This window comes from Camarhynchus parvulus, chromosome 8, assembly GCF_901933205.1.
Source record: "Camarhynchus parvulus chromosome 8, STF_HiC, whole genome shotgun sequence".
Taxonomy (NCBI): Eukaryota; Metazoa; Chordata; class Aves; order Passeriformes; family Thraupidae; genus Camarhynchus; species Camarhynchus parvulus.
In genome coordinates, this window is record NC_044578.1 from 1,994,420 (window position 1) to 2,020,500 (window position 26,081).

The 26,081-nt window shown below is 50.2% G+C and overlaps 1 protein-coding gene across 2 annotated transcripts; it reads right to left on the reverse strand.

Annotated features, from left to right (window-relative positions):
* Nucleotides 1–2,227: 2,227 nt before the first annotated feature.
* On the reverse strand, nt 2,228–25,949 carry PGM1 (phosphoglucomutase 1). Of its 2 annotated transcripts, none has more exons than XM_030953449.1 (11): nt 25,582–25,949; nt 13,387–13,549; nt 12,490–12,636; nt 11,432–11,557; nt 10,742–10,932; nt 10,224–10,378; nt 9,383–9,498; nt 6,124–6,259; nt 4,509–4,692; nt 3,455–3,589; nt 2,228–2,451 (listed from the first exon to the last, which is right to left on the reverse strand). In XM_030953449.1, the coding sequence occupies exons 1-11, from the start codon at nt 25,825–25,827 to the stop codon at nt 2,362–2,364; spliced, it is 1,689 nt and encodes a 562-aa protein (XP_030809309.1). In that variant the 5' UTR covers nt 25,828–25,949; the 3' UTR covers nt 2,228–2,361. The 2 variants fall into 2 exon arrangements, with proteins under 2 accessions (XP_030809309.1, XP_030809310.1); XM_030953450.1 differs by lacking the exon at nt 25,582–25,949 and adding an exon at nt 17,107–17,364.
* Between the last annotated feature and the right edge of the window lie 132 nt (nt 25,950–26,081).

Consider the following 26,081-nt stretch of genomic DNA (forward strand, 5'->3'; position numbering starts at 1 on the left):
AGCCAGGCTGGGACAGGGAATTCCTGAGCACAGTTTGGGGCTGGGCTGAGCTCTGGGCTGGGCTCTGCTCTTCCCAGGAAGTTCTTGGGATGTGTTTGCATCTCTGTGCAGTGCAAACTGCGCCCAGAAATGAGCTCCTGCCTTACGTAAAGGTTACAGCTGAGACATCTGGATCCCATCGGGCTCCCCCGGGACAGGAGTCCTGAGCTCTGGCCTGGAGAGAGGCAGAGAAAGAGCAGGAGTCATTTTTCATGCAAATCTCCATCTGTACAGAGGCTGGGTCTCTGCAAACCCCTCTGTGGCCACGGCTTTGGCAAAGGCAGCCCAGCAATGCTGCACAGACTGACCCTGTCCCTGCTCTGTCCCTGACCTGGAAGGGCATCCAGCCCAGGGGTAAAAGTGGATTTCCTGAGAAAATCAGGACTAACTGAACCTCAGGAGTCTCCCATACCTGGAGCTGCCCCAGCTATCCTGAGCCACAGCCACTTTCCCTGCACGTGCTGTGCACTCAGGGTGTGCTGGCGCTGGGACAGCACAAGAGCTGCATCCTGCTCAGTGACGCAGCAGGCAAATCCAGCCAGGCCTCCCCAAAGGGATCTCTGGCCAGCAGGCACAGAGCCACACAGTCATTTAGGCTGGAAAAGCCCTCTCAGACCATCGAGTGCTCCCCAGCACTGCAAACCCCACCACTGAACCACATCCCCAAGTGCCACATCCACGTGGCTTTGGAACCCCTCCAGGGATGGGGACTCACCACTGCCCTGGGCAGCTGTGCCAGGGCTGGACAGCCCTTTTGGGGAAGAAATTCTCCCAAATCTCCCACCTAAACCTCCCATGGTGCAGCTTCCTCTTGCTGAGTGGCAGGTATCAGAGAGGCACCAATCCCCACCTGGTCCCAGCAGCCTGGCAGGGAGCTGTAGGAACATTTCCCATGGCACAAAGCTCCAAATCCCATCAGCCAGAGAGGCAAGGGCTGCACAGGCACAAAATGTCACAGGGGGAACACTTTGGGCTCTACTTTGCAGCTCCTGTAGGTGTGGTGGGAAGGAGCAGCTGGAGAAGTGAGCCCAGATAAAGCCATGAGAGCACAGGAAACTTTGCCTCTCATTCTGAAGGTGCTGGAAGAGGCTGGGAGCCCCAGGAGAGGAGAGTGGTGTGTCACCAGCCTGCTGTTAGCACCAGGATGGGCAGAGAGCAGCTTTTAGCACAGTGTGGCTAGAAAACACTCCCAGTTCCATTAGGAGGAACCCAGGACTGACCTGCTTTAACAAGAGGCCAACCATAAACTCCGGGGTCACTTGTTCACACAATGCTTGAAAGGCAAATTAGAGCAGCCAGATTGTTTTTCCCCCACTAATCCCAGCTTCCTGGTTTAGTGCTCTGCAGCCAGCCAGGGAAACCTTTGCAACAATCCTGCCAAGGACTGGGCAGCATGGTGGAGAAAACTCAGCTCTCCGAGCCTCAGGCCCTTCCTGGGTCCTACCTTGGCTTTTAGACTTATTTGCATCTGTCTTTTTAGGGTTTTTATCCACCCCACAGCAGAGCTGTCAGTGCAGATGGAGCAGCAGAGACCCCTCACCTATGCACAGGTGAGATAAAAAGGCTTTTGTCAGCACATCCAGACTCCTTTGGAAGTGGTGCTGGCAGGTTGGGATGAGGGTGGCATGTTCCACATTCCTGGATAATAGAGCTGCTCCCCCAGGCCTGCCCAGGGACCAGCCTAAGTTTCATCCCTGGGCAGAAGGTGAGATGGGACACAGGGATTGCAGGATTTGGGTGGCAAAGACAAGCAAACCAAGAGGGGACAGGACCTAAACCCATCCCACTAATGTGAGTACTGCCAGGAAAAGGGCAGGAAGGTGCAGCTGCAGAGCCCTAACATCAAACCAAGCTACAGCTGTCTCCAAAGTGACCCCCTCTGTGCCCTTGGATAAGATATTGCACATTAATGCCTGCAAATCTGATTATTCCAAGGCTCTTACTGTCCACATTCAACCAAACAAGCTCATCCAAACTGGGATAAAGTATTTGTGCTTCTTTCCCAGGAAAGTTCCCAAGACAGTAAAAAAAGTGTGTGAATTACTGAAGAATTTAGTGTCTGTGTTATTTCTATTTGTTTAAGGAAAAGCCAGGAGTCCACGTGCTGCCCCAAAAGCTGTGTAAGGAGCACCACACCCAACCTCCAGCAGTGCTGGGGACAAAGAGAGGCAGCAAAGGGGACAAGGGGTGCTGAGGGCTGGGGTTTATTGGCTATCCTTAGCAGCAAAACAGTGTTCTTAAATACAGGGATAAAATCAATATTCCTCTTTTAGTGACAATTTTCTGGGGAGGGGCTGGGCTGCCCCAGTGCTCACTGCAGCTCTATGTGATGACGGTGGGCCCGGAGCGGCCGGTCCTCTCGTGGAGCTGGGAAAGTTTCAGTGCAATGGAAATGAGAGGTGCCAGCATCACCTGCAGGGAGGAAAAAAAGGCGTCAGAGCTGCAGAGCTGCACGTGCAGCCTTCCCACACTGCATCCCTCAGCACCCAGGTCAGGCTAGGGCAGCCCTCAGCTCTCCTGACCAAAGCTCAGCTCTCCTGACCCATGGCTGCTTTGGGCTCACAACCCCAGCTCTGGGACCAGGGACAGGGATGCAGTGCTCAGGGAAAATCCCAAGCTCCTGTGTTGCTGCTGCCACACTCCCTGTGCTGTATCCCAAACTCCATGTCAGCACGGGACAGGTAAATCCTAAGTTCCCCCTACCCCCACATCAGAATGGGGGATTTTCAGTCTTTTTGTCAATTATGGCACAGTAAGTTAGGCACAAAGAGCCCACAGAATGTTTGCTGGGGAATACAGAATCAGAGAATATCCTGAGCTGGAAGGAGCCCCAAGGATCATGGAGTCCAACTGCTGGCCCTGCACAGACACCCCAACAATCCCACCCTGTCCCTGGGAGCATTGTCCAAACACTCCTGGAGCTCTGGCAGCCCTGGGGCTGTGCCCATTCCCTGGGGAGCCTCTTCAGTGCCCAGCCATCTTCTGGGTGAAAAACCCTTTCCTGATATCCAGGATAAACCTAAATACAAGAGGAGGATTCTTTTCCTCCAGTGCCCACAAGAGCTCAGCAGCATTTGTAAATGATGTTACAGAACATTTACTGAACTCAGTGTAGAACAGGGCAGTCTCACCTTAGGTACAGCTGCATCCTGTGACCCACTGATTTTTTTAAAGCAGGCACAGGGGTAACACAGACAGGAAAACTGTGCTGAGGCAGAGGCAGCTGTGAGGGATTCCCAGGAATACTTGCTCCACACTGAGCTTTTTTTAAATTATCCTATTTATACGGGCATGAAAGATACAAACCTCTGGCTCCCAAAATTCCCGTCACCTCCACACATCTCCAAGCAAAGCAAGGCTAAGAAAGGGCTGACTCAGGCAGCCAGCAGTGGCAGGAGTGAGGTGCAGCACCCACCTGTGGGTCTTGGTTGATTTTCTGAGCATCCTTCTCGTAGCTGTCGATGTAGAGGCGCACGGTGGCGCCGGCGCTGCCGGTGCCGCTCAGGCGGAAGATGATGCGGGAGCCGTCGGAGAAGATGAGCCTCAGACCCTGCTCGGGACACGGAGGGAGGGAAGCTCTCAGCTCTGGGACCATGGGTAGCCAAGGGGTGTTCCATGATCCCCATGGTGCCTCAGGTTTAGCTTTTATATGTTTCAGATTCTGTGCTGCTTTAGTGTGTGGGTCTGGGCTTCACAAGAGGGCATGGTGAGCTCTGTGCACAGAGCAGGGAGACAAAACAATTCCTGCTCCAGCTGGGCACCAAGGACAAATGATCCAAATCTCAGCCCCAGGAGCACAAACACCGTGGGCTGGAGAGAGAAAAACAAGCAGGGTGGGACTGCAGGGGCTAAAGCTGGAATGGGACAATGAACTGCAAGGTGCAAATGGAGCAGAACTGATCCCAGGGACAGACCCCGTGCCCGCTCGTGCATTTTGGGGCCATTTTGGTTCATCTTGGGTGCAGCCCTGGCTGGGCTCTTGAGGTTTATTGGCTATCCTTAGCAGCAAAACAGTGTTCTTAAATACAGGGATAAAATCAATATTCCTCTTTTAGTGACAATTTGCCAGGGGAAGGGGCTGGGCTGCCTGCCCCAGTGCTCACTGCAGCACAGGCTGGTTCTGTGTGATGACGGTGGGCCTGGAGCAGCTGGTGTATCCATTTATCCTTCTAATAAATCCCTACTTTATTCTTTAACTCTGTCTAGTCTCTGTTCTAGGTCAGCCTTCACAAACATCACCCAGCATGGCTGTGCCTGACCTGCACCATCCCTCCTCTTCAGGAGCCACAGAAAGCTCCTGTGTTCCCCTCACCCCACTCCCAGAGGGATTAATGCTCATCCTAACCCACACTGCAGAACCTGAAACAAGAGCCAGGGCCTGCCTGCCAGACACAGCATTCCCAGGCACTGCTCTAGATGGAAACAGGACATGGAGAAAACAGTCCTAGTTCAGGCCAGGCTGTGCCCACCTGGTTCCTGGAGACGCTGCCATCCACGGGGTCGTTGTACTCGAAGTTGTCGGCTTTCTCCACCGTGTACGCTTTGTCCCCACTCGACAGCTGCTTCCCCACAAAGGAGCGGTCGAACATCACCGCCTCCAAATCCTTCATCATTTTGTTGGCAGCATCTGCATCCACCTCCTCGTAGTCATACCTGCAGCCAGCACCACACACAGGGATTAGGGAGGGAGGATGCAATGAGTTGGGATGGTTTGGGATGCCCTTCTCAAACTTTGTGGGTGTTCTCTGCTCCCATCCAGGCAGAAAAGGCTCATCAATGCACCAGAACACATTGTCCAGAGAAGCTGTCCCTGGATCCCTGGCAGTGTCCAAGGCCAGGTTGGACAGGGCTTGGAGCAACGTGGGATAGTGGAAGGTGTGCCTGGCCATGGCACTGGATGGGCTTTAAGGTGCCTCCCAACCCAGCCCAGTGTGGGATTCTATGAAAAGAGAGGAGGATCCATGTGCAGCACTACACCACATCCACACAGATCCTTGGGATGCAGCACAGCATATCACAGGCATTTGGTGCCAGGAGATGAAAGCACAAAGTGCTGTCTCACACTGAGTATCACAGACTGAGGCCAGGGCCAAGATCCAGCTGCCTGCCAAGAATTTCCTGCAGCTGTGCCCACAGCACCGACCCAGCTCTCTCATGGTTACTGCGAACACCCTCAGTGCATCCCCCCAGCAAACTGCAGCTGTGACTGCAGCAGGAAACATCCAGTGCCAGCTTTGATGTCCCTGCCTGGGCAGAGAGGCAGCAGAGAGTGGCTGGAGCCCACTCCAGGACCCCAGAGTCCACATTCCCACTGCCAGTGGGATTTGTGCCGCTCTGTTTGCCGCCTGAGCTGCCCAGCCCTGTGCTCAGCCTGCTCTGCACACATACCTCGAGTGCTAAAAGGCTGCCTTTTCATCCTAGACTTTGGCATTTTCCCCCAGGTTTCCATGCCTCAGATGTGTGCTGGCTTTTTGGTGAGTTGGGAGGGGGGGAAAGAAAATAAAAAAAACAAAGGAAAGGCAAGTTCTTTCACTTGGCAATTTGAGATGGAATTTTCATGTAGATCCTCCAAGCTGAAAGATTTCTGCCTAATGCTCTCACAGTGTTCCCACCTCTGCTTGTGTGCAGGCTGGTTCTCATTTCTTCCCTTGCCATCTTTCATGTCTACTGCAGCTCCAATTTGAGTATTTGGGAGCTGGACAGGAACTCAACCAGGTAAATAACAGCCACAAGGCTGGGCATCCATTCTGTGAGATGCTGCTGTCACTGAAGATACCACAAATTAACTTGTGATGTGGGGCCTCAAGAATATTAATCCCATGGCAAAAATGACTCTTGAAGGAAAAAAACCTCACTTAAAAAGAAAAAAAGGTGCTTTGCAAGTATAAAATATCCAGACTTTGGTAGCAGATTTACATCTGGAGTAACAATCCAAAGCTGGACACCATGAAGGGCTATGGTGAATGCCGAGTGTTTGGGGAGTGGAATGACACAGGAACAGCCTGATGGTGATACAGCAATGCCACCAGGGCTCTGCTCTGCCACAGGACAGGGAATGGGAGGTGTCAGGAGCACTTTCCCCACCTGGTGAAGAAGTTCCTGCCATACTTCTGCCAGTGGTCCTTCATGATGTCCTCCACGCTCTGCTTGCGGGCGGCCAGGATGGAGAGCCAGGCCAGCACTGCCCACAGCCCGTCCTTCTCTCGGATGTGGTCAGAGCCTGGGGGGAGCCACAGCACAGACACAATTCCCAATTCCCACTCCTCACACCACAGCCCCACCTCCTCTCCTCTCCCCATCCCCCTGCACAGCATTTCCAGAGCTCCATCCCTGCTGGGTCATTAAAATGGGTCAGGATCTCATCTGCTCCAGCTCCGGCCCAAATAAAACACTCAGCATCTTTTAACACACACACACTCATTGCTCACACATCCTTAACTCTGTTCCCAAAGAAGTAATGGGGAATACACCGTAAAAAAGGCATCAAATAAAAAACAAAAGGCAAATGCAAAGGAGCAGCTTGGGAAGGAGAGCATCAACAAGGAGAGCATCAACTCCTCAGCAGCCATTGTGTCCTGTCTGCCAAGGAGCACCCTGGAATCATCTCCTGGCCCAGCACCAAGGGGAATGTCAGCCCTCCTGAGGAACCAAACCCCAACAACCCCAAAATCACCCCAGAACAGGGAGAGGAGCAGCAGGGCAGGGAGCACCAGCCATGGGGCTGGCAGCAGCAGGGCAAGGAGAGGCTCCATCCACCTGCAGAGACCAGGAGAGCCCCCAGCCTGCTCTCACTGGGGGCTGGAAAAGCCCCTCTCCTGGCTAAAGGAGGATTCACAGATCAGGTTGGAAGGGACCTGTGGTGCATCTGGTCCAACCTCCCTGCTCAAGCAGGGCCATCCCTGAGCCCAGGATTGCACCCAGATTTTTGATATTTCCAGTGAGGGAGACTCCACACCTCTGTGGGTGATCTGCCCCACACAGTAAGGAAGTTCCTCCTCGTGTTCAGGTGGAATTTCCTGGGCCCCAGTCTGTGCCTGCTGCCTCTCGTTGTGGATTCCCCCAAAGCTGGCCCTGCAAGGAGAGCAGGAAGCAGCCAGAGCCAGCCCAGCCTTGCCCTGGGAGCACAGTGGGATCACACAGCACTGATCCCTTGGGAAACCTGAGAGGTGCTGGACCTTACACAGCCCCCAAATGAAATAGGATCAGATGGCCCAGAGCACACCCAGCCCACACTCGGTGCCTCTGGCAAGCCAGTTCCACCCTGCGCCCCACAGATGCAAAGTTTTCTCCTTCCCACTCTGGAAAACCTCCAAACAGGTATTAAAGAAATGCCAGGACTCCAGAGCTGCCATGCCACCCTCTGAAGGAGTGCCAGAGTGGGAATCCTCTGGGAAAGGGCTGGGGGCAGGGCAGGGGTTACGTGGTGCACAAATCCCACTGTTGTGGATGTGGCCATAAATTATCCCCACGGTCCCTCAGGGTGGAGAGAGCTGGGCAGAGGTGATGGAGAGGAATGCTAAATAAACACCAGTCCCATGTGATGTATCAACTTATTGCTGGAATAAAATACCCAGGGAAGCAAGCAGGAATTCTGTCATGTCGAATTACTCTAATTGCTGCTGCACTCCAGTCCCACTGCCTCACAGTTTGTTTCAATTTTTTACTGGGTCTTTGGGCTGCTCTTTCACCTCTCTCCCTTTTAACACTCCCATTCAGTCCAGCTCCAAACAACTCCTCATTAACTTCCTATCAACCAATCCTCCTCACCCCTTTTCACTCCTTTTTCCTTCCTGAGTGCATTTGTCACATGGGAAAACCCCTTTGCATTTTAGGGGAGTCCAAACTCCTGGGCCCTTTCCCAATCTGTTCCCCCAAACGGCTTCAGCTCCCACCACCTGGATGTGCTGCTGCCTGGCCAAAATCCCAAACCTCTCTCAGACTGGAATCACTTTGATTTGGGAGGCAGTCCCTTAGGGATGGAGACAAACTGAGCTTGTTGCTCATACAAAGGTGGAAACAGTTTTGAGGAGCTGCTCATTTGAGATCATCTCCCATCAGCAGCTCCAGGAATTTGGTTTTATTTATTTCCTGAAACATCAGTGCCCTCTCATTAGCCAAGATCCAGGATATAAACTCAGCACATGCTGAAATCACTCAGGGCAAAACTCCAGAATGTTTCCTTACTCATTATATACTTCAAGATTTCCTTACAGTGATACCAGGTTCTCTGAAATTCACCTTTTCTTCCAACCCACAGCCAAATCCCAGCCCCACACATCAGAGTAATATCTGACTGCAAAAATATTGTCCCTGGAGACTGCTCAGGCCCCCCCAGAGCTGTGATCCATTTCCTCAGCCCCAGGAAAGCTGGGCTAATCCTTTCCTGGCAAGCTGTGCATCCCAGCTCCACAAAGCACTTCACTCCAGGAATTTGGGGGTTTAAGGCACCCACACACAAGCTAAAAGGTTTTTCTGAGGTCGTGGTATGAAAACACACAAGGTTTGAGTGAGAAATTCCTTCAGGACCTTGTGCCTTCCATATCCCACCAGAGATGCTGAGAGAACAGGAAAAACAACACCTCAGGGAGAGTTCAGATAAAACTCACTGAGCCTTTGTGCAGGAATCAGGTGCTGATTCAGGGCAAGTCCCATTTCCACAGGCAGGACACAAAAGCACAGGGGAGATGCCAGGGAGAGCTCAGGAAATGCAGAGACCTCCTGGGAATCCTGAGTGTCCTGAGCACCCTGCTCTGACCTGGAGCAAATCCTGCTCCCATCCACTCCCCTGCACACCCCAGTAAATTCCCTGTGATGTTCACTTTGTTTCTCAGTAACTCAATAACTCACTTAGACTGTTCAAAGGCAAGTGTTAATTTAAACTTTATAAATCATACCTTGTTTTCAGAACAGGAAAATGAGGGCACTATTAAGCTCAGAGATTTAATAGTGACCTGAAACCTTCCCTAATAAAACTCCACGCTCCAAACCGTATTTCTTTCCAGAAATGAAAACATTGAGAAGGTTTTCCTGGCCACCAAGAGTTGAAAAATACATTTAGCATTGCATTTAATCCCCACAGACTCAGTGACCAGGCTACTAAAGAGGCCCCCAAACCTCCACCTCCACATGCCTTCCTGGAGAACTGGAGGACAAGGAGCTCCTACCTCACAAAACCTTTAGCATTGTATTCATTTCCACACTAATTCCTCCAAGCCTTTTTTATATTTTAATATTTTACAACTATAAACAACTGCAGATGAAAGATAAATCCCAAGCTCTAAAGAATAAACAACTAAGAGGAGGAACACCACCATCATGGGTGATATTGGGAACGCTGACTTACCAGTCCCAAAGCTTTCCTCTCCACACAGAGACAGTTTGTTTGCATCCATCAAGTTTCCAAAGAACTTCCAGCCTGTTGGAGTCTCGTACAAAGCAATCTTTGTGGCCTGGGCCACCCTGCCAAGGTAAGAAGGCCAAGTCACATCCCTGGATTCTCAGTGCTCCCAGGGGAAATGGGATCAGCAGCTCTGCTGGGGTGCCACTGAAGGCAGAGGATGCCACTGCTTTAGAACAATCCCTGTATTTCATCCCAGTGTGATATCTGGGAGATGGGTGGGATGTGCATTTACAGAACAGACAGCTCTTCAAAGTGATTTTAGGTTGCAGATCTCAAGGCATTTCCTCAAGAAAGGATCACTATCAAATTTAAGGAAAAGTAGGGTTGGGAGAGTCATTTATTTGGGCTTATCTGTAGGGAAAAGAAAGAGCCAAGAACTCAGCCCAGCTCTGCCACATCCCCAGGCAGGGTTTAACCCATCAAACCTCACTGCTGCCCTGGCACTACTGCACTCCTCACCAGAGTAAAAACACAGGGCAGGTCAGGGTGAAATCCCAGGAAAGGGGCACAGCATGCCCTGGCAGGACTCCCTGCCCTGTGCCTGCCCACAGGGGGTTGTTACCTGTCCAGGGCCCCACTGGTGGGCACACTGTGCCCTGGCAGGGCTCCCTGCCCACAGAGGGTTGTTGTTACCTGTCCAGAGCCCCACTGGTGGGCACACTGTGCCCTGGCAGGGCTCCCTGCCCACAGAGGGTTGTTGTTACCTGTTCAGGGCCCCGCTGGTGGGCACACCATGCCCTGGCAGTGCTCCCTGCCCTGTGCCTGCCCACAGGGAGGTTGTTACCTGTCCAGGGCCCCGCTGGTGGGCATGCTGCGGGCCAGGCCGCGCACCCCAGTCTGCTGGAAGTAGGGGATGCACAAGATGTTGGCAGCGATGACGGCCACCGAGTCGGAGGGGTTGACGAAGAAGCCGTGCTTGCCCAAAATCATGTTCCGGTCCTGGGGGAGACAGCACAGGCACAGCTCAGCTCCCTGCCCAGCCCATAAACCCAGCTCCCTCTGCCCAGCCCATAAACCCAGCAGCTCCCAGGGATTTTCTGAAAATAAGCACAGAGCTTTGAAGAAGTTACACAGCAGCACCTCCACAGCATTTCGCCTTCCTGCTGATTTTTCAGAGGTTTAAAGTTATTTAAATACAGTTTGGGATTATTGACACAGCATCCAGCTATTTCTCTGATGGCAAACTGCAGTGGGTGGTTCACTTCACTCATGATTACAGAGGAGACAGGGAGAGAAAAGGTGCTCCTCAGTCCCCAGAGCTGGTTAGAGGGAAAGAAGGGGAACTCTGAGCAGCTCCTTTACCCCATCTCCATCAAAGGCAGCTCCAAAGTCGTACTCTCCTGTCTTCATGGTCTGCACCAGGTCAGCAGCGTAGGTCAGGTTGGGGTCAGGGTGGTGGCCCCCAAAGTCCTCCAGGGGGGTGCAGTTCACAGCTGAATTTGCTGGGGCTCCCAGCTCCTCACACAGGATCTTCTTCACGTAAGGGCCCACAACTGTCTCAGCAAAACAGAGAGGAAAGAGCTGGCTCAGCCCCAGGCAGCTCTGCACCAGCCACCCCAGGCTGCTCATTTTGGGTCACTTTGGGTGCTTTTTGGTTTAGGAGCTCACATCAAAATCCACCCTATCCCTGTAGGCGTCTCAGGCCAGGCTGGACACCTTAGTGGAAGGTGTCCCTGCCTGTGGCAGGGGTGGAACTGGATGAGCTTTAAGGTCCCTCCCAGCCCAAACCATTTCAGAATTGCATAAAACATTTCACAGAATCCTAGAATGCTTTGGGTTGGAAGGGACCTTAAAGACCAGTTCATCCCATCCCCAAAACACAACGCTTGACAAAAGAAAACAACACAAGACATGAAAAGTTTGCTCCCGAAAAGAAAAATCCAGTGTGCTACGAATCAAACCCCAACTTGCAATGTAAATTCCTGTCTGGAGTAGGTGGCAAATCCCCAAGGACCCCATACCCCACAGGGCCCCAAGGCCAGCCCTTTTTACCCCCGTGCATGGCATCGATGCGAATCTTGAGCTGGTTCTTCCCTGAGAGCAGCTCCTTCAAGGCACTGAAGTCAAAGATGTTCCTCAGCATGCTGGCATAGGCTTCCACAGAGTCCACAATTTCCACTGGAAGAGAGAAGCAGACAGGGATCAACCCTCACAGCCTGGAATTGTGATAGCCAAGTCCTGTGGCTGTGCTGAGGGCTCTCAGAGCAAAGGGCCAGGGCTCAGCACAAAGCCCTTGAACATCCCAGAATAGGGACAGGAATAATGGGGCAGAATTTGCAGTTTAATTACAGGCTCTCACTGCTAATCAGGTCACAAATGGACCAAGAAAATCAAACTGTGTTCCCACTTAAGGCTCCCTGGACTTCCTTCAAGAGGGATCAATCCCACTTCACTTAAATTTAAAAATATGTATATAAAATCAGATCTTTAATTTCCACTGAAATCAATGGGAAGTGTGAACTTCATAGTTCAAAAGTTGCACCTTTGCAGCCAGCATAAAAACAAAATACAGCATAAAAATCCCACTATAAAGAAATGGAGACTGAGAGAAATACCAACTTCTATCAACTTAACTTTGTTAATTACAAGCACCAGGAGATGGTAAAAAATACTTGCAGTATTTTTAAGAAGTCTTTTTCTAATTTATTTTCATATTTCACTGCTGACTGAGAAAAGTCACATGTGAAATGTAATAGCTTTCCCATTCACAGTGACAACTTTTATATGTGAAACCATGGAAAAAAATCAGTTGAAGTATTAAACTCTGCAATTTTTAATTAGGAAAATGCACTGTAACTGCATTTTTCGTCATGTTTGCCTTGCAGAAAAAACAGCCTTTGATTTTAGGGAAGTTTGATGGATCGAGGTTTTGTTACTGACGTGGAAACTTCTGTAGGACAGAAAATTATATCAATCAAAGTCAACAAATAAATAAATGCCAGGAACAATATCCTCATTGGGATTATGCAACAGGTGAGAAGGAGAGGTCAGAATGGCCACAGAAACACCCCAATTCCTCAGCCTTGCCAAGAGGAAGAACATTTGTTTACCTGTAAATGGCTTAAATTTGTTCTCCAAGTCAAACTGCTGCTTCCCAATGGTACCCAAGTCCACCTGGAGATCTGGGCAGATTGCATATTCCTCAATTTTCTTGCTGATTTGGAAAATTTTATCCGTGATGGCTTCAGGAGCAGGACCTGCAAAATGAAATGGGCAAGGGGAAGATGTTAAAGAATCCAACTGCAAGAGGAGTGAACTTGAGGAATACAGCAAAGACCTGGGCTGGGAGTGGAGAGGAACACTAGGGAATGAGGGGAGCAGAGCATCACTTGCTCCATTAGGGACAGCACTGCTCAGGGCACTGATTCCTGGGATGTGAACAGAAATGTGGATTCTTGGGTGGTGTGGGAAATGGATTTGTAGGGAATTCTCAAAGCCTGACAGAAGGCTCACGTAGTATGCATCTGTATGCAAACCCTGAGATAAGAAATGCTGACTTAGAAACGCCATGGAGATGGCAAATGACTTAGAATTGCTGAAAGAGAACATAACTAGAAACAAGTTTCAAAGGGTGGCCTTGCAAATAAGACCAGATACTTTGGAGAAATAGAACTATGAAAGATGCATTGTAGTGGAACCCACAAAGAGTAATTTTAGATGATTGGCTTTAAGGCATTTACAGCATGGTCTGACTAAAGCTGATAGGCCAAGAAACACTTATAGTGTATTGTAATTAGGAAATAGTTTGGCTTCTGATTGTGATGGTGTGAATGATAACATCTGTATTGTCTTACCCTTCACATGAGACTGAAAATGGAATAAAAGCTTTTAAGCACCTCTCCGTTACCCCAGCTCTGGGCCAGAAAAGGGTTTAATCACACAGAGGGGACACCAGAAATAATCAATAATAACAGCAGTGAGCAGGAGGCAGCAGGAAGAGGGCTGACCTCCGTTGGCAATGTTGAATTTGATGCCGAAGTCGCCGCTGGGCCCGCCGGGGTTGTGGCTGGCTGTGAGGATGATGCCCCCGATGGCTTTGATCTTGCGGATGAGGCAGGACACGGCCGGCGTGGACAGGATCCCGTGCTGCCCGATCACCAGGCGCCCGATCTGCGGGGAGGAGCACAGCACAGCTCTCAGGGAAAGCCCAACCCAGCCTCTGGCCGCAGGGAGAAACTGGCACTTCCCCAGGCATCCCTCTGGGAAAGGCGGTGAGAGCAGCAGAGGAAAGAATGAGAAACAATTCTTATCTTAACCTGCTGCACCTGGTACTGTGCACTTGTGGAATGTGCCATGGAGATTTGTTTACCCATTAATTAACCAATGGTGATGATCTTTTAATTAAAAGGACCAATCAAGTCATGTGTAGCAAAATAGGGTATAAAGAAGTAATGGGTTTCATAATAAAGAAAATTAATCAGTCTTCTGTAAATGCATGGAGTTTATGTAATTTATTGCCCAGTCCTGGCCCATTGCACTGACAGTGTTGGAGGTTTGCACAAACAGGACGGGACTGCTGGGACACATTCCTTGAGCTTTACTGTGGCATCAGTCTCATTAGGTGGTTGAGACAATGGGAAGATGGCAACAGCTCATGTCCTGCCAGCAGCAGCCAAAGATTTCTTTGGCACAGAGCATTTTAAAAACTTTCTAGCCAACAGCATATTGCTAAAGCTTACAGATAATTATTCTAGCCAATCACTAAAAGCACACATACACCTGCTTCACACAATGCTTGTTTTTATGCTTTCTATTAACAATCCACAATACTCCATTATCAGGCTTAAAACCTTCTACTGTCTTGCTAGGCTTTTTTTTCCTGCAGTCTTAAGGTCTGTCTTAACCAAGCCTAAAACTCAAAATATTGTTTAATGTCCTTGCTTGCTGTACTATTGTAACTTTTCTACTTGCTCTAAGTTCTCTGCTCTGTTTCTGAGGCCTGCTTTCACAGCTTTCTGAATGTCTTCCTACCGTCACTATTTCCCACACAGCCCAAACCCCAGACTCTGCCAACAGGTAAAGCACAGCCCTGCTCCTGCCAAAGCTCCCCACGATGCATCCGACCCCGCTCTGCTGGAGCATTTTCCTCCATGAAGGCTGCACGTGGATGCACTGAAGGGCTGGCATTAAACACCACAAAACCAGCATTCCCTCTTGCTGTGGCCTCGAAATCTGCCTTCAAAACACACAATGGGGCAGAGAGAAGCCAAAAGAACACAGAACTTGAACATTCTGGGAGCAGCTGCAGATTCTTCCTCCTTCCCATAAATCCAGGGATATCTCTGAGATTGGATCCAGAGCAATGTGCTGAGCAGTACAGCACCTTCAGAGTCCAGGCAATAAACCAGGAGGTGCAGAATTCCCTGGAAGAACACATTCCTTCCCACAGCCCCCAGATGAGGTGACAGGATTTAAAACCACACCAGACCCCTCTGCACCAGCTGAGGGGTCAGATTCAGAAGAGGCTGGGGAAAGAGGAGGGATTTCATTCAATCCCAAGCTGGAGCAGCAATCAAGAGCAGCATTCCCAGGCTGTGGTGGGTGCTGTGCCAAGGGCAGGGATGGCTGTGATTCCTGACCCCTGGCACTGCCAGGTGCTAAGCCCCAGCCTCGCTGCCCATCAGTTATTGCATGGTCCAGCTGTCACAGCCCAGCTGCTGGCAGAGCTGCACCTCTAGCAAATAACAGCAGAAATGGGAAAAAGCATTTACAAACCCAAAGTGAGGGCCCTGCCTCCAGCTGCCCACAGCAGCTCCCACCAGAGCCCTGGCTGTGCCCACACACTGATCACTCATTTATTGCACCTCACGTTTCATTTGAAGCAGGGTTTGCTTTTCCCCCATTCTCAGACACTCTTGTCCTGTGCTTTATTCCAGCCTCCAAACCTTGCTCCTTCAGTTTCCCTGGGACCTCACAGGACCTCCAGGAAGCTCCTCTCCAAAACTTCCCCTCCTGCTCCCCAGTTCCCCTCTGAGGGTCACGTTCTGCAGCACCCCTGTGCACCAGTGCCCCAGGAATGCTGCAGAGGAAGGGAAAATAAGGGATCCCAAAGCAGGCAGCAGCTGCAGGAGAGCTGGATGAACACATCAAATCCCCTGTCCTTGCCCTCCCTGCACACCTGAACTGCAGCTTTTCCCCACGGCAAGGAAGGAAAGGAGGAAACACTTGTCTCCATGTGAGCTGCTCTGAGATTTGGATCCTCCTTGGCTTCCAGAGGTTTTCAGCTGCCATTCCCTACTCATCCAATGCTAAATCCTTTGTGGTAGTTTGCTCAGTGTAACAATGTGCTGAACGATTTACACTTCATCCTTTTTGAGTCTGGGGAATTTCTTATGAGGAAAACCTCAGGCTGCAATGATGGACAAACACCTTTCATGGATTTCTCAAAACAGACCCACTTTGTGCAGCAAGTTTGGGTTACAGCACTTCCAAACCACCCAGGCAATAACTCCACTCTGGTTTTACTGAAAGCCCCAGGAGGATGCACACAGGGACCTCCTGCAGCCCCTCTTCCCCCCAGAAACATTGGGAACAGCTTTTCCAAGCCATGGAAGCTCCAGGGTGTCCCCAGCCCACCCTTGCAGCCCTTTCTGTGCAGGAGATGCAGCCCAAGCCCCCAATCCACACCCTGAGCACAGCACTGACAGGCACCAGCCAGACTGAGAAGAAAAATCCATGGAAAATACCCAAACCACCCCCTAAATCCCATTTAGGCAGACCTGGGCCCCGTTCTGGAGAGCAAAGTCTGAGCTGGTGGAGATGAGCCTGATCTCCCCTCACCAGCAGCTCTGTCCTGGTGTCAGGCACTCCAAGCCTGGCTCTGTGCACATTTCCCAGCTCTTCTGCTCTGCCCATACACTGATTTCAAAGGAAGACATTAATCTGCAATGCCTGAAGATTTTTTTTTCCCCACAAGATTTTAAAAATAAGTGAATAAAATTCTCTCATCCTATTTTCCCATTCACTATTGATTACACTGTCCTTGTCAGGTTTTTTGTCAAACTAATTCCTAAAATCCAGGTCCCTTTGCACAAAGTTTGCTCAGCAGAGCCTTTTCTTCTTAAAAAGCAGAAGGAAACAAAGACAGAAGCCCATTACATGAACCACTATCTACCACAAACACACAAGCCTCTTGCTCTGCTTCCAAAACACAGAATTCCAGCACAACTGAGCTCCCTATAAAGGCTGTCACTCACTTGCTGACTCTCATATCAATTTTCAAAGGCTCCCTAAGCATTTATCCCACAGCCACAACTTACACCTGGTGAGAAAGGCAAAACATGGTTGTTTCTTCTCCTTTGCCACTCTGGTGGCTCTCCTTGTTAGTTCATTTCTGAACAGGATCAGGGGTTTATATTCTTCTGCAAAGACTGAAAAATCCACAGGTGCCAACAGCTTGGGGCATGTCAAAGCACAAAACAAGAACACACAAACCCCAGCAGAATTTATTTTCCTTTCTCCACATGTATTTTCTGCCCAACTGCAACACTTCAAGTGAAAAACCAATAATTTCTGTACTCCCCAGCTGATCTGCCATTAAAAACATCACTCTTAGCAGTTGAATAAAGCCTTTGGGGACATTCAATCTCCCAGTGCCTAATTTCTGATGGATTTCTGCATTTCTCAGCCACACCCCACAGGAATTCAGCCGTTTAACATTTACCAACCCCGTTGGCAGCAGCCATTTGGACAATCAGTTCCACTGCAGACTTATTGAGGTACCTCCCATCGCCTCCAACCACCAGAGAGGCTCCTTGGCGATCCCTCAGGTCTATGGAAAAAAATATACTCTGGATAAAATTCTGCAAATAGTTCAGCTTGGATTCAAAGCAGAAGGTCTTCCTCCGCAGGCCGCTGGTTCCCGGTTTCTGGTCGCTGTAGGGAGACGTTGGCACCGTCACCAGAGGCAGGGGAGCGTCTTCCATGGCCCTCTGTCACACAGGTGCATTTAAAAAGTCAAATATGGCAAAATTAACCCCCAACCTTGACACAGCAATGGCCCACCTATGAGACAGGAGTTCGGGGGAGCTGTTGAGCACCCAAAAATAGCTCCCTGCACCTTCTGTAACCGAAGCCGCGTCCTCGCACTTGCGGCGGGGGATCAATGTCAGGGAGGAGGCACAATTCCACGCTGCTGTCCCTCACTGTAAAGGATTCCTGTCTTCTCTGTCACCTCCTGTTCACCACAGGCACTGCTCCCAGCCATCCCATGGAGCCCAGCAGTGTCAATCCATGTGGATCTGCCTGGGGCAGGGAGGTGGGAGCAGCCCAGCCCCGCTGGGATGCGTTTCCCCAGGTCCACAGGGCAGGGCCGCACGCCGGGGCTCTGGAGGCAAACTTCCAGCAGGATCCTGCTGGAGCTATTTTGCAAAGTCTGGTGAGTTAAAGGTCACTCTTAAAATGGAAGGGAACAGATCTGTTACCTCCCGTTCGCTCATGCGACTCCTGCCCTGACAACCTGACTTCCCACGGCTCCTGAAGCACAGGGAGAATTCCCAGCAGGAACAGCTGGGCAGCCTTTGGCTGCAAAGCCTCATGAGCCTCAGCTGAGCACCCCCAGTGAGTCTCACCCACATTAAAACCACAAAAAATTATCAAATGCTCGGGAAAACTGCATCCCATAATGCTGCTTGTTCTGGGACAGCCTAAACACAAACAGAAGAGACTCAGATCCCAAGAAACTGCCGTGAAGTCTCATCTTCCCAAGCATGGGGAAGGAAAATGAAGGAAGGGAAGGTGATGGACTCCTCATCCCTGGAAGCATCCAAGACCAGGTTGGACAGGGCTTGGAGCAACCTGGGATAGTGGGAGGTGTCCCTGCCCAGGGCAGGGGGAATAGGATGGGCTTTAGGGTCCCTCCCCACCCAAACCATTCCATGATTCTAAAACCAACCTTTCCTCCAAGCCTCTTTAACAACACTCAGAGTCCTCTTCCTGAGCTGCTGAAAACAATTTATAGGTATCACTGGGGCAATTAAAGAAACTTGGTAATGATTCCGTTTGTCCCACCATTAAAGGCAGCAAAAAGGAGATGTGTACACACAGCTGAATTGTGACAGGTCTGAAGGTGCTCAGGGACTCTTTCCTATGGTGCTGATTCTGTCATTGCTGCAATAATTGATATATTTTCTTCCAAAGAAGGTCACAGAACCATAAAGTTTGGAAAAGCCCTCTGAGATAATCCAGATAATCCTAACCCTGCCAATGCCACACTGACCATGTCCCCAATCCTGGTTTATCCGTCAGCACATTGAAATGGAGTTGGACAATTTGTGTGACCCAGCACACCTTTTACCCCAGCAGTGAGGCTGCCCGGGATACCCAGCAGAACTGCTTTGTGTTTCATCCACCCACACTATTCCAGCATCCTGCAACTCTCTTTATTCCCATGCAAAGGCCCAGGTTTCCCTCTAGTGGCACAGAACCCAAAATCCAGCTCCCAAAATTACAGCTGGCAGGAAAAGGCCTAAGCAAGCTCTTTGCCTTCTTGCTGCCCTGGGAAATGCCGTGGCATTAAGTGACAGGAGGAGGGCACAGGACACCCAGCAGCTCCTGTGACTGCACACGGGATGTGCTTGGATTTACTGGCAGGGAAAAGCCTAGGGAGGGTGGGAATTGTGTGAAATTCAGTGCATGCAGAGTACACAGAGGAATCAGACTGAATTAAGGGGAGGAGGGTCATTCATGCAAAGTTTATGTTCATAAAGTGAAGCACATTCTATTAAATTAAATCTAAAAATTATATTACTATTATATATTATTATATAATAATATAAATTTTATCTTATTACATAAACAAATATAAATATAACATTAAATAATAATTAAAATTAATAATATAAAATAATGCATAAAAGGCACAGGGACAAGGACATCCACACTCTTGGGGTGCTCCCTGGCTCTGAGGGCTTTCCTGTAACATCTGTTTGGGACAAACTCAATCACCAGTAGGTGCCTAACCAGGACTGCTCAGGGATCACACAGCTGCCAGAGGACTCAGAGGTGCAAAATGTCACCAAAGGTGGGTGCTGAGCACCTTTGCCCTGGGGCAGGGACTGGGGAAATGTCCTTTGATCTGTGGTGTGGGAGGCTTGGCTGGGGTGAGTGCTCATTGCAAATCACTCAGGTCATCTGCTCCCTCCCCACAGCTGGACCAAGGACACCCAGGTCTCCTCCTGGAAGCTGATCTAACTTGTTCTTGGAATGTTTTTCTCCAGGTAAGCCCTGCCAGTGCTTAATTCGCCTTGCAGCTGGAAGTGCTTCCCTACAATCTGCTGGCACAGCAAACAAAGAGATCATAATCCTCTTCCTGGCTGCTCCTCACTAAAAAATCCTCTGGCATCAGTTTCTGAGTGTCCTCCCTGCTCCAGCAAACAGCCCCAATGTTTGCCCTAACAGCTTTTCCTTGTGCTCCTGTTTCCTGGATGTCTTATTCCCCATGGCAGGTGGAGGCTGCTGAGGGAATCTCCCTCTCTCCACAGCCAGCCTGGCACAGACAGGGATATTTTTTAACCTAGCTCCCCTTTTACTGTCCTGCACTTCACACACACAAGAACAGAGTTAAAATTATTAATTAACTGTTGAATTTAATGGTAGAAAGACAAACAAGACTGTTCTGAGAGGGCTTAAATTCATTAAACATTGCAGAGCCACAGCTCCTCCCTTGCCTTAATTCCATGGTCCCTACCCATCCCCTCTCCCTGAGAGAGCTGTGCCATCTGTTTTGGGAGATGGAGCCTTCTTCACCTGGAATCTTCCCCAAGCCTGGGACCAGGGCTAGGGTTAGAGCCAGGCTCTCCCAACTCCTCACTCTGACACAAACCCAGCCTTCCTCCAAGCTACAATTTTATATGTAGGCATTCAGGCAAGAAAAATAATTGTGGGGGAAACCCACTATGGAAAAGTCAAACTGAACAGTAATTCCCTGTTCCCAAAACCTGTTCGCCCTTGGGTTAGGCTTCTCCAAGGTCCAGGGTGCCCTCTCCTCCTCTTTTCCTTTCCTCTCCCAGGTCTCTGTCCCCATTCAGAGGGCACATAAAGCCAATGTCCCCTCTGTGGGGCTGTGTTTAGCTGCAAGCTCCCTTTTCCAGCTTTGCAGGAATTGTTGACAGCAAGCAGCTGCTGACAGGCATCTCCTTCTGCTCCTTTTCTGTGCTGTCAAGAAGACACTCAGCCTGAAATCCCGGGCAACAAATGGAGTAAAACCACTTTACACTTCATCTGTGGCTCCCCTTTAAGGCAGAATCCCATTCCCTTAGCTCCTGCCCTCAGCACATCGGCCATAAGAGGGTGCCAAGAGCCCTGGAAAACCCTCCTGAGCAGCTGCCAAAATCTGGCACTTTCTGCCCAGGATGACTCTGGTGCAGGCAGCCACTGCTGGGAGTGACATTTGGTACTGCCAGGACAAATGGGGCCCCCCAAAATAAAATACATTGCAAGTGTGTTGTTGGTCATACAAGGAGAGCTGCTCCCACTGCAAAACACTTTGTTTCTAGTAAGAATTAATTTAAAATCCGAGTTTGGAAGTTGCTGTAGAGATTCCAGAGGGCAAAAAAGGATATTTGGCACCATGTCAAGAGCACAAGTGCACTCACATATGAATCACTCCAGAAAGAAGAGACTGTTCTGTTCCTACAACAGCTGAAAAGAAAAGGGCTGGCAGGGCTGGGAAGGAATCCCCATCTCCAGGTTTGTCCCACTGGCAGGGGCTGAACTTTCCAGGGAAGCACTCACCAGCCACCAGGATTGTGAAACCTTCTGTTCAACGGTCACACCTCGCAGTACACCCAAATCTGCATTTTATCTCTGCTGTACTGCCCCTGCACCAGGGAAAAGGAGAGGGTTCCCAGCAGGATTCCCTCAGTGCTCTGGGATTTCTGGCCCCAGCCTGCTGAGATAGAGCCCCTGGCCCTGGGTGCTCTTGGAAATCTGCACCTGAACCCAAAACACATTTTCCACCATCCCAGGTGGCTCCAAGCTCTGTCCAACCTGGCCTTGGACACTTCCAGGGATTCAGGGGCAGCCACAGCTTCCATGGAAAACCTGTGCCAGGGCCTCAGCACCCTCACAGTGAGGAATTTCTTCCCTACAGAATGACCTCAGCCAGTCCTGCTGGAATCTCCCACACCCAGACCAGATCCTCTCTGAGGGCTGGTGCCCCAGCCCAGGACTCATGCTCCTGGTGAAGCTTTATTTCCTGATTTTCACTTAAAACAAACTTCTTTTAAAAACAAGAAGTGATGTTTTTCTGGAGAACTGGATGATCCTGCCAATTGTGTTTGTCCTCTACCCATCACACCTGCTGTTTATTTTGTTACTCTGCAGCCTGTACTATAAATATGTACTGTAAGTGTACATGTTACACTTTTATTACTCCAGATTCTTTGTTCTTACTCATATCTAAGCTATCTCTGTTTATTTCTAAAATACATTTCATCTGAAGCATGAATCAATATTTTGGCCAGCTCAGGGTCATGACAGGATGATTTCTCAATCCTGGTGAGCTCAAATTTGGAATAACCCCTGGATAGCAGCTCTCCAGCCCAGCTCCCTGTCCCAGACTTTGCCCTGACAAGGGGAAGGCATTTCTGCCCTGGCAGCCCCAGCTGAGGTGTCTGCTCATGCACAGTCATTGTCCCAGGAGATTACAGCTAAATCCCTGGCAGGATGAATTTCAACTCTGCCTGCTGGATTTGCTGAGATTAACTGCAAAGCACCTTAACTCTTGCTCTGAGCTGGAGTTTCATGAGTGCAGAGTTTAAAATTCCAAAGGGGCACTGAAACTGGACAGCCTGACCACTTAATCACCTTCCACTGTAAACTGACATAAGCCAATTAACTTTACAGGCCAAAAGAGTCTAGGCTGGTGTAAAAAGAGGCTGTGAGAGCTGCTGCAGCTGCTGTCTTCTAAAATCCACACCATCTGCAGCCAGGAAATATCTACAAGTGGTATTTATTTCCTCACTTTAGATACCACATCTCAATTTCCCCTTCTGCCTCTGAGAAAAACAGTAACATAAGAAAGTCAGAAATTGAGATTTTTCCTAGTGGCCTGGAGGATCCAGCATCACCACATCTCACCCTGGCTGCTTTTTTGAAGAACTTTCTTTATGAACACTTAATTTTGATGGTTTGAATCCCAGGAGCTTTTACTCAAAGGAATATCTCAGTGGGAGCTGGTCTGGGAGCTGTGGCAGAACAGCACAAAGAAAAAGGGAGCTACCAAAGAGAGAGTGATAAATAAATGCAACAGGTTTGAGCACTTGGTTTCTCTGGGTAACTGAGGGGAGAGAAAGGTTAAAGCAGCCGAGGCAGGAACCCAAACTTCCTGGGGGAAAGCAGCATTTCTAATAAAAGCCCTGTTTGTCCTGCAGCTATAAAACAAAAGCAGGCACTATTTAACATGCAAGGCACAGCCTGGCACTCCAAACACCTTTCCAGCAACGTGCCTGAGTGTGGCAGCTTTGAGCACTTGGAAAAGTGTTCAGCTAGGAAGGAACCAAGGGCACAGTAAATTTGGGGAGCAGCAGGTGACAATGTCACTGCACCAGCCTGGTGCTGGTTCTATCATCACACCTGGATTTACAGTTTCTGCCCTTTTTGACATGAAATTATTGCACAGCCACAATTCTGCTCCAACAGGACCTGTGAAGATCTGATTTGTGGAATTAAAGACTCAGACTCACCATGTGGGAATAATATCAAGGAAAGCTGGCACAAAGACCAAAACAAAGCTGGTAGGCTACACTGGATGCCAACTGGAATGGCAAACAATTTCGGTTTACTTACAGAAATACAAACTTTAAAATAAGATAAACACCCCTTAATCTCATAACTACAAACTGAGTAGTTGCTACCTAAAAATAAATACTTAGTTCCACATTAACCATTCCAGGTGGAGACAAAATTCAAGCGAATTTTAGCATCCTTTCCTTTCATGTTGAAAAACTAAAGATCGCTGGTTGTGGTCCCCATGTCTGTCCTTGTGCCTGGAGAGCACCACTCAACCAAATCTTAACACCATGTGATTTTAAAGCATTCATCAACCACCTCTTCATCCTCAGGAGCAGAAATGCACTTTTCCAGCAGTTTTCTTAGTATTACTCAGCTTTTCTCAGCATGGGGCTGCTGAGTTTTCCCCCCAGACATGGCTGCTGGAATGAGGAGATGTTTGAGCCCCAGCGCCTGGACAAACCCACAGCTGCAGGAAGAAGTTTCCATGTGCTGGTCCCTGTTCTGCAGGGCACTTTCTTACCATGAATGAAGTTGTCCATCCTTCTCTTTGAAGGGCAGGTAACTTCCAGTCACTTCATATTTACTATGAAGAAAGAGGATTTTAAGAGACTTACTTAACTACACTGTGGTAACCACCAGGGAACTGATATTTGCAATTACAGAGAAACCCCACAAACCAAGCATCCCTCAAGCACTCCAAAATACATCAAAATTTATTTCAAACCAGTGCTTTGTATTTGCTAAAGAAACCCTCTGGTTTTAGTCACATCATTTCTTGGGACCAGAGAGTTTTGCTACTCTTGAGTTTGGCAATGCAGTTCCTGCACTGCCTTATTTAGGCCAGAGCTGCTAAAATTTAGCAAATATTCATAATCAAGTTTCCAGTGGCTCTGCCCTGTGTACCTCTGGTCACTTAGCCAGGCTTTACCTGCAGCCCATTGATCAGCCCACATATTCTTCCACACGTTTCCTTCCTCCACCTCCCATTTTTCCTGCCTTTCCTGAACATTCTCTGACTTTAGAGCCAATTCTGTGCCAGCACTTGGAATTCACATGGATGAAGTGCTCCAAGGCAAATTCCTGCTGGCAAGGGCAGCCCTTGGGACCCGCTGCTGCAGCTCTGGCAGCGAGCTCAGCTCTGCTCCTACGTGAGTGACTGCACGGTCCAGGGGAGGATCCGAGACATTCCCGGCCCTCCACATTTCCCAAAACACCTCATCAGCCCCCAGCACGGCTCCAGCCCAGGCCTCTGCTGCTGGGATGGAGCTGAAGTGGAAATGATGGAGAGGTCAGTGCCTGGAATGCTGCCACAGCCCACCAGGCCCCGGGTGCACATCCAAAAAGCTGCACACACTCAACACTTCATCCCAGGGAACAAGTTCCCCACTCTGCTTATTCACAGTGATCCACAGGGATCCTGTCTGTGTGTGCACTCAGGCAGGAATGCTGCATATTCCAACTCCAACCTCCTCCCAGAACAAATAAATAAAGCAGTGCCTGCTGCTTTTCCATCAGGGAAGGCTTCTCTATCCATCCCTTCCAGAGGTGCACACAGCATCCTGGGACACTGGGCTATGGAATCAGAGCTGAGCAGCTGCCACACATCACAAAAGACAAATTTCTACATGGCTTGAAAAGAACCCAAACCAGTTATCTGCTTCCTTATGCTCTAAGAAGGCAGCAATCACAAATTATTATTTTTTTCCTAAGAAGTCAGATATTTAGAGGCATTGGGGTACCTGGGAATTTGAACTAGGTAACTCTGAGATGCTACTCTAAGCACCAGCACCCTCAACCCCTCTCTGCTTTGTGGTCCATGAGCAAGAATGTTTGCTGCTAGCGTTGGTGTCCCAGGAGAAGGGGATAGTTTTCCTTTGGAAAAGAGTAAATGTAAGGGAAAGCCTCCCTTTGCAAACTTGACTTCAGCACATCTCTCCCCATCAATATCACGCTCCCTGCTGGGATTCCCTTGGGCTGGACTAACCCAGGGAGGAATCCCCCAGCAGCGAGACGCATTCCAGTGCTGTGGAAGGGAACGCTGCCTCCTCCCAACACCTCACAGCCGGTTTGTGTTGTAGTTGAAACCCCAACCACAGAAAAAGAAGGAATTAGAGCCAAGCCGTGTTTGCCTCCACACCTCCGCCCTGGCCAATGTCCACTCGCTCCCGCAGGCAGGCAGAGGCTGCCTGGGGGGTTTTCCTGCCCGGACCGCGAGCTGTCCCCGCCAGCCCTGTCAGTCCATCCATCTGTCACTCACCGCGTTACTTCCACGCCGCGGACACGCCGAGCGCCAGCGATTTCCGCCGGCGCTGCGCGACCGCGCTGCGGGCGGGCGGGCGGGCGGGCGGGGAGCGCAGCCCGGAGCCGCGGGCGCTCGGTGCTTACCCCGGTGTGAGGAGGGACCTTACCCCATTGGCGGCGGCGATGCGGACGATGAGCTGGATGGCGTCTCTCATGTAGAAGCGGCCGTCGCCTCCCACCACGAGCGTGGCGTCCTGGCGCTCGGCGGGCGGCACGGTGGCCAGAATGCTCTGGATGAAGTTCTCGGTGTAGTTGGCATTGCTCTGGAACACCGTCACCCGCTTGCGCAGCCCGCTGGTGCCTGGCTTCTGGTCGCCGTAGGGCTTGGTCTTCACGGTCACGATCCGCACCATGGCCGGCGCCGGCAGAGTTCCGGGAGCCGGGGGGGAACCGCGGCCGCCCCGGCCCCGCCGCCGCCCCGCGACCGCCCCTTAAAGGCACCGCCCGCGCTCGCAGCCCGCGGGTGACAGCGTCCGTCTGCTGGCCTGGCCAGGCACAGCTCCGGCGCTCTGCTCGACCCGAGCCAGTGTCATGGAATGGTTTAGGAAAGGGCTTTAAGATTTTCAAGTCCAGCCGTTCCCCAGCAGTGCCGAGGCCACCATTTAAG

What these genes read in the sequence shown, in the direction of transcription:
- PGM1 (XM_030953450.1), bottom strand. Translation starts at nt 17,364, where the DNA reads ATGGAAGACGCTCCCCTGCCTCTGGTGACGGTGCCAACGTCTCCCTAC. An exon ending in ATTCAACATTGCCAACGGAG is followed by an intron (nt 12,637 to 13,386) that starts GTCAGCCCTCTT and finishes TTCATTTTGCAG; the next exon opens with GTCCTGCTCCTGAAGCCATC. An exon ending in CATCGATGCCATGCACGGGG is followed by an intron (nt 10,933 to 11,431) that starts GTAAAAAGGGCT and finishes TTGCTGAGACAG; the next exon opens with TTGTGGGCCCTTACGTGAAG.